Source organism: Cnephaeus nilssonii, assembly GCF_951640355.1.
Source record: "Cnephaeus nilssonii genome assembly, chromosome: 22".
Classification (NCBI taxonomy): Eukaryota; Metazoa; Chordata; class Mammalia; order Chiroptera; family Vespertilionidae; genus Cnephaeus; species Cnephaeus nilssonii.
Genome location: NC_137093.1, coordinates 28,958,154 through 28,973,955, shown reverse-complemented (window position 1 = coordinate 28,973,955; position 15,802 = coordinate 28,958,154). Strand labels below are relative to the sequence as shown.

The 15,802-nt window shown below is 49.4% G+C and overlaps 1 protein-coding gene across 14 annotated transcripts in view; it reads right to left on the bottom strand.

Moving 5' to 3' along the window:
- EP400 (E1A binding protein p400) overlaps positions 1-15,802 on the bottom strand; it is a 64,554-nt gene that overhangs the window by 42,966 nt on the left and 5,786 nt on the right. For 5 of the 14 annotated variants that reach the window (XM_079763050.1, XM_079763040.1, XM_079763046.1 and 2 more), the window contains exons 2-6: positions 13,667-15,009; positions 12,120-12,230; positions 2,982-3,072; positions 1,391-1,498; positions 500-882 (exon numbers count right to left, since the gene is read on the bottom strand). In XM_079763050.1, the coding sequence (XP_079619176.1) occupies positions 500-882; positions 1,391-1,498; positions 2,982-3,072; positions 12,120-12,230; positions 13,667-14,974 (2,001 nt within the window). In that variant the 5' untranslated portion in view covers positions 14,975-15,009. The remainder of the gene's footprint in view (positions 1-499; positions 883-1,390; positions 1,499-2,981; positions 3,073-12,119; positions 12,231-13,666; positions 15,010-15,802) is intronic. The other 9 variants (XM_079763052.1, XM_079763044.1, XM_079763042.1 and 6 more) reach the window with 7 other exon arrangements.

Sequence of the window (15,802 nt, the reverse complement as noted above, 5' to 3'; positions counted from 1 at the left end):
CAACACATACAAACCACAACACAAACTAAACCCCGTCTGCAGCCCTGTCACTAAGACCCATTGTGAACTGTGCTTGTCCATGCTGTCCCATCTCAGCCTGTCCTTTCCCGGCCTTTTCTCTGTGTCTTTAGCATTTTCATTGTGTTGCTGGGTCCCGGTTGAGAACAGCCCCTGGACACTGTCTGCAGAGTGCAGAGCACGGGGGCCCAGGGGAGCTTGGCCATCGGTTAGGAGCAGCCTCATCTCCACCACGGCACCCGGGCGCCTGCCCCAGCCTCGGCCTTCCTGGGCACACCAAGTGGCACAGTGGCCACAAGGACCTTCGCACGGCTCTCTGCTCTGAGCACAGCAACCAGAACCATCTTTTCCTGATGATTCAGCAGGGACAATTCGGTTACCAGCATCCTTACTTATAAACACACCGTGTCTCAGCTGCGGCTGGCTGACCTGTCACACCTGCCCTGTCCCCTCCACCCCGCAGAGCCTGCGGTCAGAGTACCTGCGGCTGGGATGGCGGCGGAGGGGCCTGCATCTGCGCCTTCCCGGGTAGGGGGGCGAGCAGGGCCGGCTGAGTGCCCTGCGGGGGCACAGGGAGCTGGCTAGCAGGGGGCACAGGGCCTGGGGTGTTGGGCTGCTGGGCCTTCGTGGCCACGTGCAGCTGCGTCGGCGGCTCCCCCATCGGCGGCTGCGGCGGGTACTGCAGCGTGGGTGGCAGGGGCGCGGTGGGGAGGCCGGCCGGGGGCAGCCTGCCGGGCAGTGGCGGTGGAGGTGTGTGCAGGCTGGCGGCATTCTGCACTGGAGGCCCCGTGGACGGGTCGTACTGCTGCTGACTTTGCTTCTGTCCGGCCAGCTGGGCGGCCTGAGGGGCGGGAGGCATCCCTCCTGCAAGACAGGAAAGACCCACCAGCACTGACTCTGGAGCTCGCAAGCATTCGCCACAGTCAGATGTCACCTCCCAGGGCTTGTCACAGACCCGTCACTCAGAATGACCACGCCATCGGGAAGTTTAACTGGCGGGAAATCTGAGTCATAGCAGAGCTAATGTTATCAATGAGCACACACAGAAGGACAGAAGGCACTGGGCCTTTGCAAGGTAGCACCAAGCAGGACGCACTGAGCAACCACAGGGGTCCCTAGGCGGCAGCAACTAGGAAACACAGGAGTGGAAACTGGAGAGAAGCTTGAGGACAAGGACACGTGTGGCTCCTTAAAGGGACAAGAACTAGTCTCCGGGGTCTTCACACTGTGCCACTACAGCTCAGACACCCCAAGTCCAGGAGCCACTTCAACCAGGCCAGCTCAACTGCACGTGTCTTAGCCTGCGCGGGCTGTAGGCCTCTGCATGCCCTCCTTCTGAGCTACAGGAGCTGGCTCTGACGCTGGGTCTTACCTTGAACTGTCGGCATTAACTGCTGGAGAGGAACTCCTGTATTCACCCCTGGGTGCTGGAAAACTACCCCTTGGTGACCCACTTCAAGTCGAGGTCGCTTAGACTGCTCTAGAATAATTTTCAGAAAAGGTGCAGTTTGATGTAAAAATAAAACCACAAAAGTAGTAGAAAAAACATGTGTAAGTGTTTTTATAATATTCGAACAGGGAGACCTTTCTATGCATGAACCAAAATCCAAAAGCCATAAAAGATTGATAAATATGATTTCATTTCATCAAAGATGTGCAAATATAAGAAAAAGCACCATGAAAAGGCAAAGGTCAAGCAACATCCTCAGAGACAACATCTGCAACACACATGATGGGCACAGGCTGGCTGACTCGACAGTCAGAAGCTCTCACAGGTGACATGGAAAGTATGGGAACCAGACAGACACGGGCAGAGAACCACGGCTCGCAGAGGGACGATCCATCACGGTGAAAGGGGAAAGGAACCAGGAGTTGTTCACGGGATCAGGAATGGACCCAACCCTCTGGAGGGCAACTGACCGTCTCCGACACTTAAGTGCAAGTCGCTCTGACCCAGCTATTTCATTTATAGGGGTTTCCCCTTAAGACATACTGACATCCCGGCCGGCGTGGTTCAGTGATTGAGCATCGACTTATGAGCCAAGAGGTCAGGGTTCGATTCCCGGTCAGGGTACATGCCCGGGTTGCTGGCCTGATCCCCAGAGTGGGGCTTGCAGGAGGCAACCAATCAATGAGTCTCTCTCATCACTGATGTTTCTCTCTCCCTCTCCCTTCCTCTCTGAAAGTAATAAAAATATATTTTAAAAAAAGATATACTGATAAACTTGTAGGAAAAAATATGAGACTAGTGTTCAATATGTTGAAAGTACCAGAAAAAAAGGTGGTACTGACAAATGAACACCAGCCAGGTCTGACGGATAAAGAAGGAACTGCCTGTGCGATGGATACCATGGCAGCCATCAAACAGTACAAAGCCCACAAGTGGGCAAGGGCCTCCTATGTGAATGTAGAGACAACAGTGCGCACATGATCACACTGAGCTTCCCAGAATGACATGTGTCACAATGCTGTGTGGACAGACCGTCTGTGGAAATTCACCAGCGTTAACAGCAGCTACCTCTGTGGCTAGGGAGTGGGCAGGAAATACCAAACCAGAGGTAGGCTTAAGTGACACCTGAACTGTTTAAAATTTTTACATAGAATGTGTATGAAGTTTATAATTCGAAGAAAAAAATTCATTTTGAAAAAATGAATGACAACTTGAAAAAGCAGATGGTTTTACATTCAATCATGGCATGAGGACTAGAAAGCCCAGCAGTGCACTTAAAAATCAAAACGGAACACACCTGCTTGACTGATGAGCCTGCACCTTCAGTACACGTGAACATGCACATAAACACTCCCCAAATAAAAAAAATTAACTTCCAAAGTAGAAAGAAACAAATCAGCACCACGCTCTGCAGCGTTCACAACTGAGACCACGTGGCCGTGAGCTCTAAGTCCCACTGAGAAGCCAGCCGCTGGGCCTGGGGCCACCCGAGTCCTGCCCGACCGTGACATACCTGCCGGGGGTCCGGCCTGCTGCCTCTTAAAGGGGTCCGTCTCTATCGCATTGCCAGCCCCTGCCACCAGGGTCCCTGCGAGGGCTTGCTGCTGGAAAGAAATTAAAGACTCAGATTTTGGTAATTTAACTATAAGAATAACTAAAACTATCATAATTACCCTGAGCATTGACCTTATTTCTTTTTAATGAAAGAAATATCATCTAGCCAATGTATTTAAATATACATATGCAATGTATATTTCTCTGAGTAACTTAAAGTTCTGACTTACCTCTGGGAGGAAAAAAGGACTTGCAAAAGACCTATCCCTCTGGTTTTAAAGAAACTACATGAGCTGGTTTGCACACAGAACAGCGGGGGCTGCTGCGGGAACGGGGAGTCTGAGGTGGACTCCGGCTTAGCCTCCCTGGCCAGTCACACTGCCTGTCATCACTTACCCCCAAACGAAAGCTGAATAATGAAAAGAAAGGTTGGGACTGGTTTCCCATAGGAAAATGACACGAAAACCCCAATCAATAAGTACGATTAACTTGGATCTTCAAATGGTGTTTGGACAGTGGGCCCTCCGTGATATAGTTAGTGAATGAAACAGGTCATTGTAAGTCTGCAGGAAAGCCGCGGGCCAAGGCAGAGCGCAGTCTGGCGCCTGCACCTTCTCCCTCTGCACCTCAATATGCAGGGAGGCTGAACACTACGGAAGATGTCTAAGAACTGCTAATCGATAATTGTCCTAATGCCTCAGTGATGATCACTCTCCTTAGGGAAGCATTTTAAATGCCAAAGTCACAAGTGCCTAAACAAAGTTGCTGCTCCATGAGGGGTTGCTGACCCCCGTGGCCCGCGGAGAGGACATAACACAGCCAGGCCGCAGGCCGCTACCTCCATGAGGACAGCTCAGAGTGACTAAAAGGAGAGGAAGCGCCCAGTTACATTTAAGGAAGATGGGGGAGGAGAGGGTGGGAGGGAGAGAGAGGGCAGAAGAAAGAATGGTTTGAAAATCAGGTGATATGTGAACAGGGGTTATCTCTGGGGACAGATTACAGGGAATTAATTCATCATCTGTGTGTGTGTGCACCTTTCTAAATTTTCCAAATGTTTCACAATGAACCTGTATTACTTATCAGAAGAAGGGTTTGTTTTAATAAAAGAAAGTGAGAAAGGCTCTGTGTCAAGTACGTCCTACTGGACCAGAAATACTCCAAATAAACACAAACTCCAGAAGAAACCGAACATCAGGAACAGTGGACAGCCTCAGGGAGGGACCTGGAACCTGCAGGACTTAGGGAAAGGGCCGGGCGTGGGTCCTGGTGCCCTGGCACTGCGGGAGGGCCTGTCTGTGCCCAGAGCCCAGCCACGCTGCCTGCAGATCACTGGGGCAGGGCAGGAAGCCAGCAGTGAGAACGGGGACCTGCCTAAGGACCATCAGCTCTCTCCATCAGCGCTGCTGCCTCCTGAACCACGCCGACACAAACACCCCAAGCGCCACGCAACCCCTGAGGTTCCAGGCGCGCCAACGCTCGGGAGACGGGGTGTCCGGCTCCAATTCAATCACCGTGGCTCACTGTGAGAGAAAAGCAACCCCTACTCCTCAGGCGCTCTGCAACCTGCCAGTCACAACCTTCAAAATCCAAGTCCAAACTACTCCAAAACACAGAGAAACAAGAAAGCAGGAGCCACACTCCAAACCACCGATGGACAGCAAACAGACGACCCACATGCTAGAACTGGGCAGCGAGGATCTGACAGTGGCTTTAGTAACTACACCCAGGACATAAAGGAAATGTGTCGCAATGAAGGACAGAAGAAAAGAACTACTCAAACAGAAAACCAAATGGAGGTTCTAAAACTGAAAACTAAAATATCTGAAATAAAAAAAACACACTGGAAGGCTGGATAGCAGAGTGGGTGGGGTCAGTGAGCTGAAACAGTCCCGAGAGAGGGCCAGAGGCCTGGACCTGAGACGCGCTGGAGGCTTCGGTCACCAGGACAGCGCAGTGCTGCTCAAGGGTGGACGGACAGATGGACGGAACGGAGTGGGGAGCCCAGCAGGGGGCCCACAGTGACTGCTCCCATCACATCACTTCCTGCAGCCTGGGAGCTACCAGAAGGAATGAGGAGTCTTTTCAACAGAATGGAGCTAGAGGACGAGACCCCTGTGAAAAGGGACGAAAATGACAACTTCTCAACAGACACGCCCCACAGACTCCTGCACTGCCACCAACTCCTGGTTTTCAGGATGATTCTTCGTTTTTAATTCTATCTTTAGTTTCTTTTTAAAAATATATATTTGTATTGATTTCAGAGAGGAAGGGAGAGGGAGAGAGAGAGAAACATCAATGAGGGGAGAGAATCATGGATCGGCTGCCTCCTGCACGCCCCCCACTGGGGATCAAGCTCGCAACCCGGGCCTGTGCCCTGACCTGGAATGGAACCGTGACCTCCTGGTTCATAGGTGGGCGCTCAGCCCGAGCCACGCTGGCTGGGCTATCTTTAGTTTCTTACCCTACCTTCATGATTATTTTATCGGGAATTATACTGCTGACTTTAAAATACAAACTGGCTCAGCTGGTGTGGCTCAGTGGTTGAGCATCAACTTATGAACCAGGAGGTCACGGTTCAATTCCTGGTCAGGACACGTGCCTGGTTGTGGGCTCGAGTGTAAGAAGCAGCCAATCAATGATTCTCTCTCATCATTGATGTTTCTCCCTCTCGCTCCCTTCCTCTCTGAAATCAATAAAAAATATATATTTAAAAAAAGATTATTTTTTTTTTAAAGTGAAGAAAATACAGAGGATATTTGTTAAATGACATAAAGTGTAAACACACTGTGTTGACTGGTAATATAATATAAAAAATCTGTTAGGATGATGGAATTATGGATAATTATTCATTTTCTCTAACAGAAACATCACTGAAAGATAGTCTCTGTTTTGAATGATTAAACTAACGTGTGTGCATGTATGTATTACTTTACATACAACACCTCTGCACTCAACAATATGCCTCAAATTTCTATGGAAGCAGACAGAAATCAATACATATGAAATACAGGGAACTTTACATTTATTTCTAGTTTCACTAATCAATATACATTGGTCAATATAAAAAATCTACAACTGGCTGTAAATAAGAAAACTCATGCCGAGATTCCTTCCAAAACAAACAAAGGATGTTTCTCATTTCAGCTCTTTTCTGAGGGACTCCCCCTTTTCCCATTTCCTTTGAAATGCTCTATTGTTTGCCTCAGAAACCTATAATCCAAAAGGGAGATTTCCTGGTTTTCCTTTTAGTGAGGCCCAGTGCACAAATTCATGCACCAGTGGGGTCCCTCGGCCTGGCCTGCAGGCTCAGGTCGAAACTGGCTCTCTGACATCCCCTGAGGGGTCCTGGATTGCGAGAGGGCGCAGACCAAGCCAAGGGACCCTACAGGTGCCCCATTGATCAGGGCCGGGGAGGGACACAAGAGGCTGGCCAGCCAGGAAGGACCGCAGGAGGGCTCCAGGGCGTGTCCGGCCAGTCTTGCTCAGTCCTGATCGGCCAGACACAGCAGCAACCTAACCTACCAGTCGACTGTCTGCCCCCTGGTGGTCAGTGCACAACATAGCAAGCAGTTGAGCGGCCTTGGCATATTATTAGCATATTACGCTTTGATTGGTTGAATGGCCAACCAAACGGACACTTAGCATATTAGGCTTTTATTATATAGGATATCCTATATACAAAAGAAATTAACATATGTATGCAATTCTTAAAGCATAATAAAGGTTAATCATAATTTAAATGGTGGAATGTGGATGTTCACTAGAGACTCCAACTTTTCTCTCTGTTCAACATTTTTCATAGTAAAATGGTGAGGAGGAATGTGGGAAACCATATACACAGTTGAAACAGTATTACAGGGACCACTCATGGAGTCGTCACCAGGCTTAACAACCTGCTCCTGTGCCTTGGAGATGCGAGCGTGAGGGCGCCCTTGACCAGCCAGGCAGGCGCTGCTGCCTGACCAGAACCCTTCCTGTGCGGTGCCCTCACCTGCAGCGCTGGCGCCACACAGCACCTGCTGGCTCTGCTCACGGTGAGCTTTCCTGGAGAAAGTCTGCACAGGCCCTCTCCTGGAACCCTCCCTCTGCCCAAGAGGGGCACCGGGTGTGCTGAGACCAGCCCTCGCAGCACCCCATGCTGTGACTGACGGCTCCCGTTAGCACTCCTGTCGAGGGTGCACGATCGCTGGTCTGCGCTGCTGGCGGTGGACGTTTCGGTTCTTTCGTGTGGGGCTTTTATAGACAAGGCTTTCTGGTGCACTCACGTGAGTAACCTCAGAGCTTCTGCTGGTCAGAGGGTTTGCCCACGCTCACCTCCTCCACGCTCACTCCCGTCGGAGTGGTGAGAATCCCACTGATCACATCAGATTCTGTCCAGTGTAGTTTCCGGCAATGTGGTGAGTGTGACAGCGAGTCGCCGTGAAGACCACATGTCGTCTTCCCCGGCCTGCAGGCCCTCCCTCCGTGCACCGCCCGCTGCTCCAATGCAAGTACCTACCCGTGCGGTCTACACTCCTCCATGCATTCACAGTAAAGGTGCCCAGGAGTCAGTTCTGAGAGTCTCTAATTTAACAGATCTTATCTTCACCTGCACCAAACTCACAAGAAGCACCCAAGCACTGGGTTCAAACTCGTTTCCCCACCAACAGGAAGGAGGCTCCTCAGAGCAATGCCGAGTCCTGGGCTGCAGAAAGGAAGGTGCCCAACGAGGCTAAACGTCTTGTACCAGAAAAGAAGGGCTCACAGGAAAGTGCTCTGAGGGCGTCTCAGAGAAGGGGGTGTCGGAGTGCACGAGAGCCAGCTGGAGAGGGGCTCCAAATGGCCCATTACAGATAATTGGGGCATCAAGAACAGCGGAGAGGACTGGGCAGCAGATGCCTAGCGGGGGCACAAGGGGATGTGATGTAAGTGGGCATCTTGAAAGGCATGTGGGTTACATGGGCACTTGTCACACCTAAGTTGTGTCCACTCCCTGCTTATAAACGATACCTCAATACCCATAATTCACCATATTTATAGACCAAAGAAGAAAAACATCACAAGATCATGTGAATAGACGCAGAAATTGCATTTGACAAAATCCAACATCCATTCATGATAAATAATATAACTAGAGGAATTTCCTTAACCTGATAAAGGACACCTACAACATCTACAGTTAACATCAGACCTAATGGTGAAAGACTAAATGCTTTCCCGCTAAGACTAGGAAGAAGGTAAGAATGTCTGTTCTCACCACTTCTATTCTGGTCTTTGCCAACGCAATAAGGCAAGAAAAAGAAGTAAACATATAGATAGGAAAACAAAAAAAATAAATCCTGCTTTCTTTGCAGACTTGATTCTCTCTGTTGAATATATTACGGAATCTACCAAAAAAGCTCCTGAAATGAAATGAGTTTAGCAAAGTTGCAGAATAGAGGGTCAAATAATCAACTGTATTCCTATATATAGAATGTCCCAAAAAAAACACACACAAAAAATGTATACACACACTTTGAATAATTATAAAGGCAGCGTTTATTAAAATACATTTCATTCCCAAACTTGAGCTATCAGCTGTTAAAGTGTGTACACATTTTTTGAGACACTCTGTACTTGCAATGAACAACAAAATTTTTAAAATTTAACTACCAGTTACAATACCACAGAGAAATAGGAATACCGGGGTATAAATATAACAAAACACATATAGCATTGGAATTCTGAACACCGCAAAACACTGAAGACAGAAAACAAAGAAGGCCACGATAAATGGAGAGATGTACCATATTCCTGAACTGGAAGATGCAATATTGTCAAGACATTACTTCTCCCCAAACTGGCCAACAGCCTCAATGTAATCCCAGTCAAACCCTGGTAGGATGTTGTGTAGATACCAAAAAAAGAGAAAGGATCTAGAATCACCAAAACAATTTTAAAAAGAACAAAGTCGCCACCTGGCTGGTGTGGCTCAGCTGGCTGGGCGTTGTCCCATGCACCAGGAGGTCCCTGGATCAATTCCCGGTCAGGGCACATGCCCGGGTTGTGAACTCAATCACCAGTAGGCAGTGTGCAGGAGTCAGCTGATTGATGTGTTGCTCTTGTGTGTGCATGGATGTTTCTCTTTCTCCCTCTCCCTTCCTCTCTCTCTAAAAATAAATTTTAAAATCTTAACAAAAAAAGAAAAGAAAAAGAGCAAAGTTGAAGAACTCATATTATCTGATTTCGAGACTTACTGAAAAGCTGCAGCAGTAAGGAGAGTGTGGCACTAGCAAAAGGCAGACACAGATGAAAGGGGGGGGTCTAAAAAAGGCTCACATACACAGGACCAACGGAGTCTGGCACACGTGCAAAGTCCATTAGACATACTTAGGACATTCCTTTTAAGGAATGGCACTGGGCCAACTGGATATTGATATGCAAAGACATGAAGTTACTCCACGTTATACAAAACTTCACTCAAAATGGACCACAGACCAAAATGTAAAGCATGAAACTATACAACCTCCAGAAGAAAGCACAGGCCGAAATATTTTTGTGACCTTGGATTGAACAATTGTTAGATATGATGTCAAAAGCACAATCCATAAAAGAAAAAAATTGAAAAAGTCATCAAAATTGTAAAACTTTTGCTCTGTGAAAATAGTATAAAAGAAAAAGATAAGCCACAGAATGAAAAAGAACTGCAAATCTATATCTGACAAAAAATATCCAGAATATGCAAAGAATCTCATGTGTAACAATAAACCAAATGACTCGATGAAAAAGATGGGTGAGGGAAAGGAACAGATACTTCCCGAAGAAGACACAGAAGGCAAATGAACCCACGTACACAAGTTCATCGCCATTCGTCTTTAGAGCCGTACAACTGAAACCACTCCACAGTGTCAGGGTGACCACAGGAGCACGCGGGCCTTCAGGAGCACTGCGAGGTGGGGCCCGGCACCACCCCTGTGCAAAGGGGGGCAGTCTGTATGGAGCTGAACATACAGCCACTTACCAACAGCCCAGCAATCCTGTCCTCTAGGTGCTTACCCCAATGAAGGCCTATGTATGTCCACATGAACAACGGTCTGTGGACATTCACTGCAACTTTACCCCTAACTTTACCCCTCAGCGCCACAGACACACGCAACCACGTGGGGGACTCTCCCGTGTGCTGGGCCAACTGCAAGCAGCCAGATGAAAGGCAACAGACTGACTCCACGCACACCTCACTCTGGAAAAGGCAGAATCACAGAGGTGCCGACAGAGGTGAAGGGAGGGCGAGACTTGACCACACAGAGACACATGAGAGAACACTCGGGGGGATGACAGAATTCCTGGTTCTTGACTGCAATGTGATTACACAGCTTCCTGTGTTTGTCAAAACTCATGAACTACAGACCAAAAAGAGTAAATTCTATGGAGTTAACAAGTGCAAATGAACAAATGAATGAATGCTGTTAGTGACATGTTATAACCCACCGGTGAAAGTGAGAACCCACATGTAAAATACATCACTGAAGAGAAAGTTTGTCATTATAGTAGAATGCCAACTAACAAACGTAAAAGGAATAACAGAATCAGAAAACCCATTCTGCAATCTGTAAGGTGACAACTGACTCTGGCAGGACTCATCAACAGATGCTAGAATTAGTGGTCGAAAGTTTAATGAGATCCTAGATATTTATATGGTCTTCAACTATGTTCCCCCAAATTACTTCTCATTCACCCAAAGAAAAGTAATAACCGTCCACTGGAAAAGCCTCAGGGGCCAGTGACAGGACAAGCTGACATCACGGCTTTCTCAGGTGGCACCCTGAGCTGGACACGTTGTCACTTTGGTGGTATCCCCTCCAAACTGCATGACCCGCCTCAGACACGGAACCATCCGACAAGCCCCCATCACAGGACACATTACCAAATAAGTGGCTGGCCTTCTCAAACACGCAAAGGTCCCGGAAGACTGAGGGGCTGGTCCAGATGAAAGAAGACCCAAGATCCAGACCGAGGGGAAGCTACAGCGGACATCATCCAGAGGAGACATCGCCTGAGCCGCGGCCTCGCCGCCACCGTACGGCATCCCTGCAACATGCCCTGATCTGAAGTCGGGTCCGAGAGCACTCTCCCCAGGACTGCTGAGTATTTAGGGATACGAGTGCAGACGGGATGTCTGCAACTTCCTCTCCGACAGCTCAGGGGGAAAGTGTGTGTGCAGATATGAGAGAGAATGAAAGGAATGCAAATGGGGCAAAAAGTTAACAATTGGTGAATTTGGGTAAGGAATATAAGGGGAGCTCTTTGTACTGTTACAGCAACTTCTACCTATGTTTGAAATTATATCAAAATTAAAATAACTCTGTATGGTGTACCACAGGGGTACTAGATGTATGGGTTGATCGCTTTGTAAGTTACACAAGTGTCTAATCACTGTTATACACCTGAAAGTAACATAATATTATATGTCAACTGTAGCTGAGAAATAAAAAATTTATTTTAAAAAGTTAAAAATTTTAAAGACTTATCACCACAAAGATGAAACTGCTTTCAGAACCCAGCACAATCCATTCCAAAACTACTAGAATCAGACCTATACTTTTAGATCCTCAGTACTGTTACTGCAACACTGAGTAATTTAATTTCCAAAAATTTTATATAATCAGTTTGCATTCACTAACACCCATTTAGAAGCCCGAGGCCCTAATTTCGGAGCTTTCACCTCAGTGTTTCTTCCAGCTAAGCAAATATCAAGTTATCATCTGCTTAAATCTTTCTTTTCTTGTTTCTCTTTTGCACTGTTCTCAAAAATACAGAGAGAAGACACAGAAAGAGCCCACATGAGACAGAGCACACGAGGAGTCCTGGGACACGGGACAGGCTGTGAGGATTAGATGACATGCACACTACAGCTACGACTGCAGCACAGGTCAAACAAAAATAGTGCATTAGCTCTGGATTGTCGTTCACTCATGCAACTTAATTTTATAGTTCTAGATGCAGGAAGACTTCTTTATTTCTTTAAATAAGGAATGGGCTCTGGAAAAAATGCTAAGAGCAAATAGTAATTGAAGGTTAAAATACCTGAATGAAGGGGAAGTTTGGGATGAGGCTACATTTGAGAACCATTGACAAGTACCTGAAATGGTTGCTGCTGGGATGAAAAAGCAGCAGAAACATTTGGCGGAAGCTGGGTTGCTATAGCAACAGGAGTACCAGTCTGCCCATCCTTTCCTGTCACAACCTTTACCTGAGAGAAAATATTTTGAGAAAAAAAGGCAACATGATTTTTAAGACTGCTCAAAATTTTGTTAGAATTTTACTGACAGCTCACTGATGTTTGGTGTTTAAAAATGGAATGTTTTTGCATCAAATTCTGCAAAAGGACAATGCACTAATTTATGACATAGCAACCTAACTCAACTGCAAATCTCGCAGGAACTCCAATCTGAGTCGCTGCTGCAATATCCTTAGGTTGCACAACTGCACATTCTAGAAGTGGGGACGGCAGGCAGCCCAGTAACAAAGCCCGACCACCTCCAGGCAGTCTGCACGGCGGCCGCTCCAGCAGCTACCATGGGAGGTCAGAATGGAGAGGCCCAGTTCAACAGGAAGTTATAAAAAGGGACTTCCTTTTCATAAGCACAGATAGGGGCAATGCACCTACAGACAACACGGGTGTACAAACATAGAGATAACTGGATTTCACTATTCCAGAGGGGAACCCTCACAATAATCATGTACTCATTTGGAAAATAAAAATGGTCCATTCTGGAAAGGGTGTTAAAGAAAACACAAAATGGCAAAGCCACACAGATACGCCCATAAATGTCGATGAGGACGACTGAGCAAAGAGACCAGTTTTGCTCACCAAAGGCCGATTTCTTTGCAGGAGAAGAGTGACAAAGACTCAGGTATTTCAGCCGTCTCCTAGAACCAAGTCAGCTGCACCAACATACTGTACACTACACACACAAAGGCACACGTACAGTGCGACAGCCACCTCACGCTCGCTGCTGTTATTAGCTTCTTGTTCAGGAAGTGCAGATAAATGGGTTGGAATCACAATGGTATCAAGAAAGCTCAATTCGGGCATTTATTAAGCACCCATTCCAGGCACCCAAAATTTGCACTGTTTAAAAAAAGATGCCATCTTAAATATTATTCATGGGTATTTATAAAAGAGTGACTTTAAAATATAATCTCAAAGCTAAGACTACATCTAAAAATTGGTTTTTGCCATAATAACTGTATTTTAATCATGAAAATACCATATCAATGTTTACATTTATTTATATTTAAAGCCCTTGTTTAAAATCCACACTCATGATGACTCAATGGGGGGACCTATTTCAGTAAAATGTGAAAAGTGGGAGACCAGCCCAAGGTGTGCACCCCGCAGGCCCGGGGCACAGGCTGCGGCCCATGGGTTAGCGCTCCGTCCGGGGCGGAGTCTTGGCTCTCAATGAAGGCACCTGGTCTGCGCCTGCCCCCCAACTATTAGGGCAGCTCTTCCCTCCTGCGAAGAAAACAGCAAAATCCACCTTCCACGTGACTCCTGGGTCAAATCCTTATGAAACCACGTCTGAGCAGCACCCTGGGCTCACAGGTTCTTTTGTGTTCACAGCTGCCTAGACTCACACCTGTGTAGCACAGTCCTCTAATGATTAAACTGCTGTTTCTCACCTCATCATTGATAACCTCAGACTTTTCTTCCTCCTCCTCGTCCTCGTCCTCCTCCTCCTCCAGGTCCAGATCATTCTGCCTAAGATAAGCTTGTAACGGGGCGTAGTGCTTCTTCTTGAAAGCCAGGAAGTCCATCATGTTCCCTTGCAGGTGTTGCAGGAAGAACAGCTCAATCAGGTACTCCTTGAAGGCCTCCCTCAGAGCCTCCATCTCCCGGAGGTGAGAGTCCAGGCATTGCTTCCGCATATGGGCCAGCTCTGGGGAGGCTGGGGGGATCTCCTCCAGCTTTTTGGGTGTCTTCCTGCTCCCCGAGCATGAGAGGGGTAGGCTGGAGAGGCCTGGGGGCACCGAGGTTCTGGAAGGGCTGCTGGGGGGCGGCGGGGATGTCATCCCGAATGCCGAAGCCCCCCCAACCCCGGGCAGCAGAGGCCGGGTCAACGGTGGCCCCTGCAGCACCTGCTGCTGCTGCTGCTGCTGCTGGACCAACTGCCCCTGGATGATGCTGCTGATCTGGGGCGGCAGGCTGGCGGTGGTGATGTGGCCAGGGCTGGCCAAGGGCGGCAGGCCAGCTCCGCCCGAGGCCGCAGGGCTCTGGGGTCCCAGGTGGTGCACGGTCCCCCCGGGCTGCCCGTGGGGCTGGGACAGTCTGCGTTCTCGCATCGCAATGGGAGTCCCTGCATGCTGCAGTGGGACTGGGGCTCCCTGGGCCATCTGGGCGAGGCCCGAGCCTTCCTGGAACACGAAGTGCCCGCCTGTGGACGGGCTCAAGCTGATCTGCCTCACCAGCACGCTGGCATCCACGAAGCCCCCGGTGGGGCTGTTGCTGCACAGGCCCAGGCCAGGCCCGGGTGCACCTGCCCGCACATTCTGTAAGCCTGGCCCCGGCCCAGGGCTGGGCTGGGTGGGGCTCTGGGTCTGCACCTGCTGGGACAGTGGTGAGGTGACCTGGATGTAGGACGGTGATCCGTGCTCAAAGCGCCTCGGCTGGGCACTGAACTGGAAGCCCGGAGAGGTGGGGCTGGGGAGTGGCAGCGGGGCCAGCGTGAGTGGGGGGTTTCCTGCCACCACTGGCCCCACATTCTGCAGGGCGAGGTTCACGTTCGGCCCAGCCACGGGACTCCTGCTCATGAGCTGCTGAACCTGGTACCCGGGCGACTGGGGTGCAGATGGGCTGGCCGAGGGTGCAAAAGGCGTGGCGGGGGATGGGGGTGGGTTTGGGTGGGCCTGCTGCTCTTCTTCGCTGCTGGGGAAGGCCCGGGACCTCTGCAGCTGGTGCTGGACATTCGGAGGGCCGCTGCCGTGGTGCATTATCGCCCCCCTTTTTTATCCAACTTAATGTTCTCCTGAAAAATCAAAGTTGAAATCAAGTTACTTAGAGGCAAATATAACCGTCTGATCACCCCTTATTACGAGACTGGTCAGCAGCACTGGAGATATGTGAATCTGTCCCACCGGCAGCTGGTGCAAAGGACAGTCTTAATTCACGTGGAGCCATGGACACAACAGAAGGTCTCCTTCAACACACAAGAGGGACTGGTCCCCTCACAGCCTGGCACGAGGTGGCGGTACCAACTAGTTATTGGGAAGGTAACAAGCATCACCTCTCAAGGCCAAGCAGGATGTGACCTCAATGCTGGCTCCGTGACCAGTGGATTCTTCCCAGACGCGCTCCCAGCTCAGGGCCTTTCTGTGCTTCACCGTGCTGGGGATGGTGCGCCTGCCTCTCCCTGGGCAGGAATGGGCTGTACACACAATCCCTCAACACCAGAACCGCAGCCAAATCCCTCACCAGCAGCAGTTCCCGTGAACACCTGAGCTACCTCACAGCTACTGTGGATCAAGCCCCAACACAGGAGTCCCCGTGACGTTACACCCACGCTCCTGCGGGAAGGGTCCAGCCTGTCCCAGGCGCCAGGCCAAAACCTGAAGGCGCTCACACCGAGCATCCTCCGTGAGAGCAGGGAGGGGGCTGCCAAGGAGGAACTCTCACAGGGAGACAGGGAGCCGCCAGAGAGGCCATCATGTCCTGGAACTCTGGGAACTGTGCCACAGCTCCCCAAGGGCTCCCAGCCCCAAACTGCTCAGTGCAAATGACGAGAGCGCGGGGGAGAGTGAAGGGGCCGCTGAGAGAGCTCA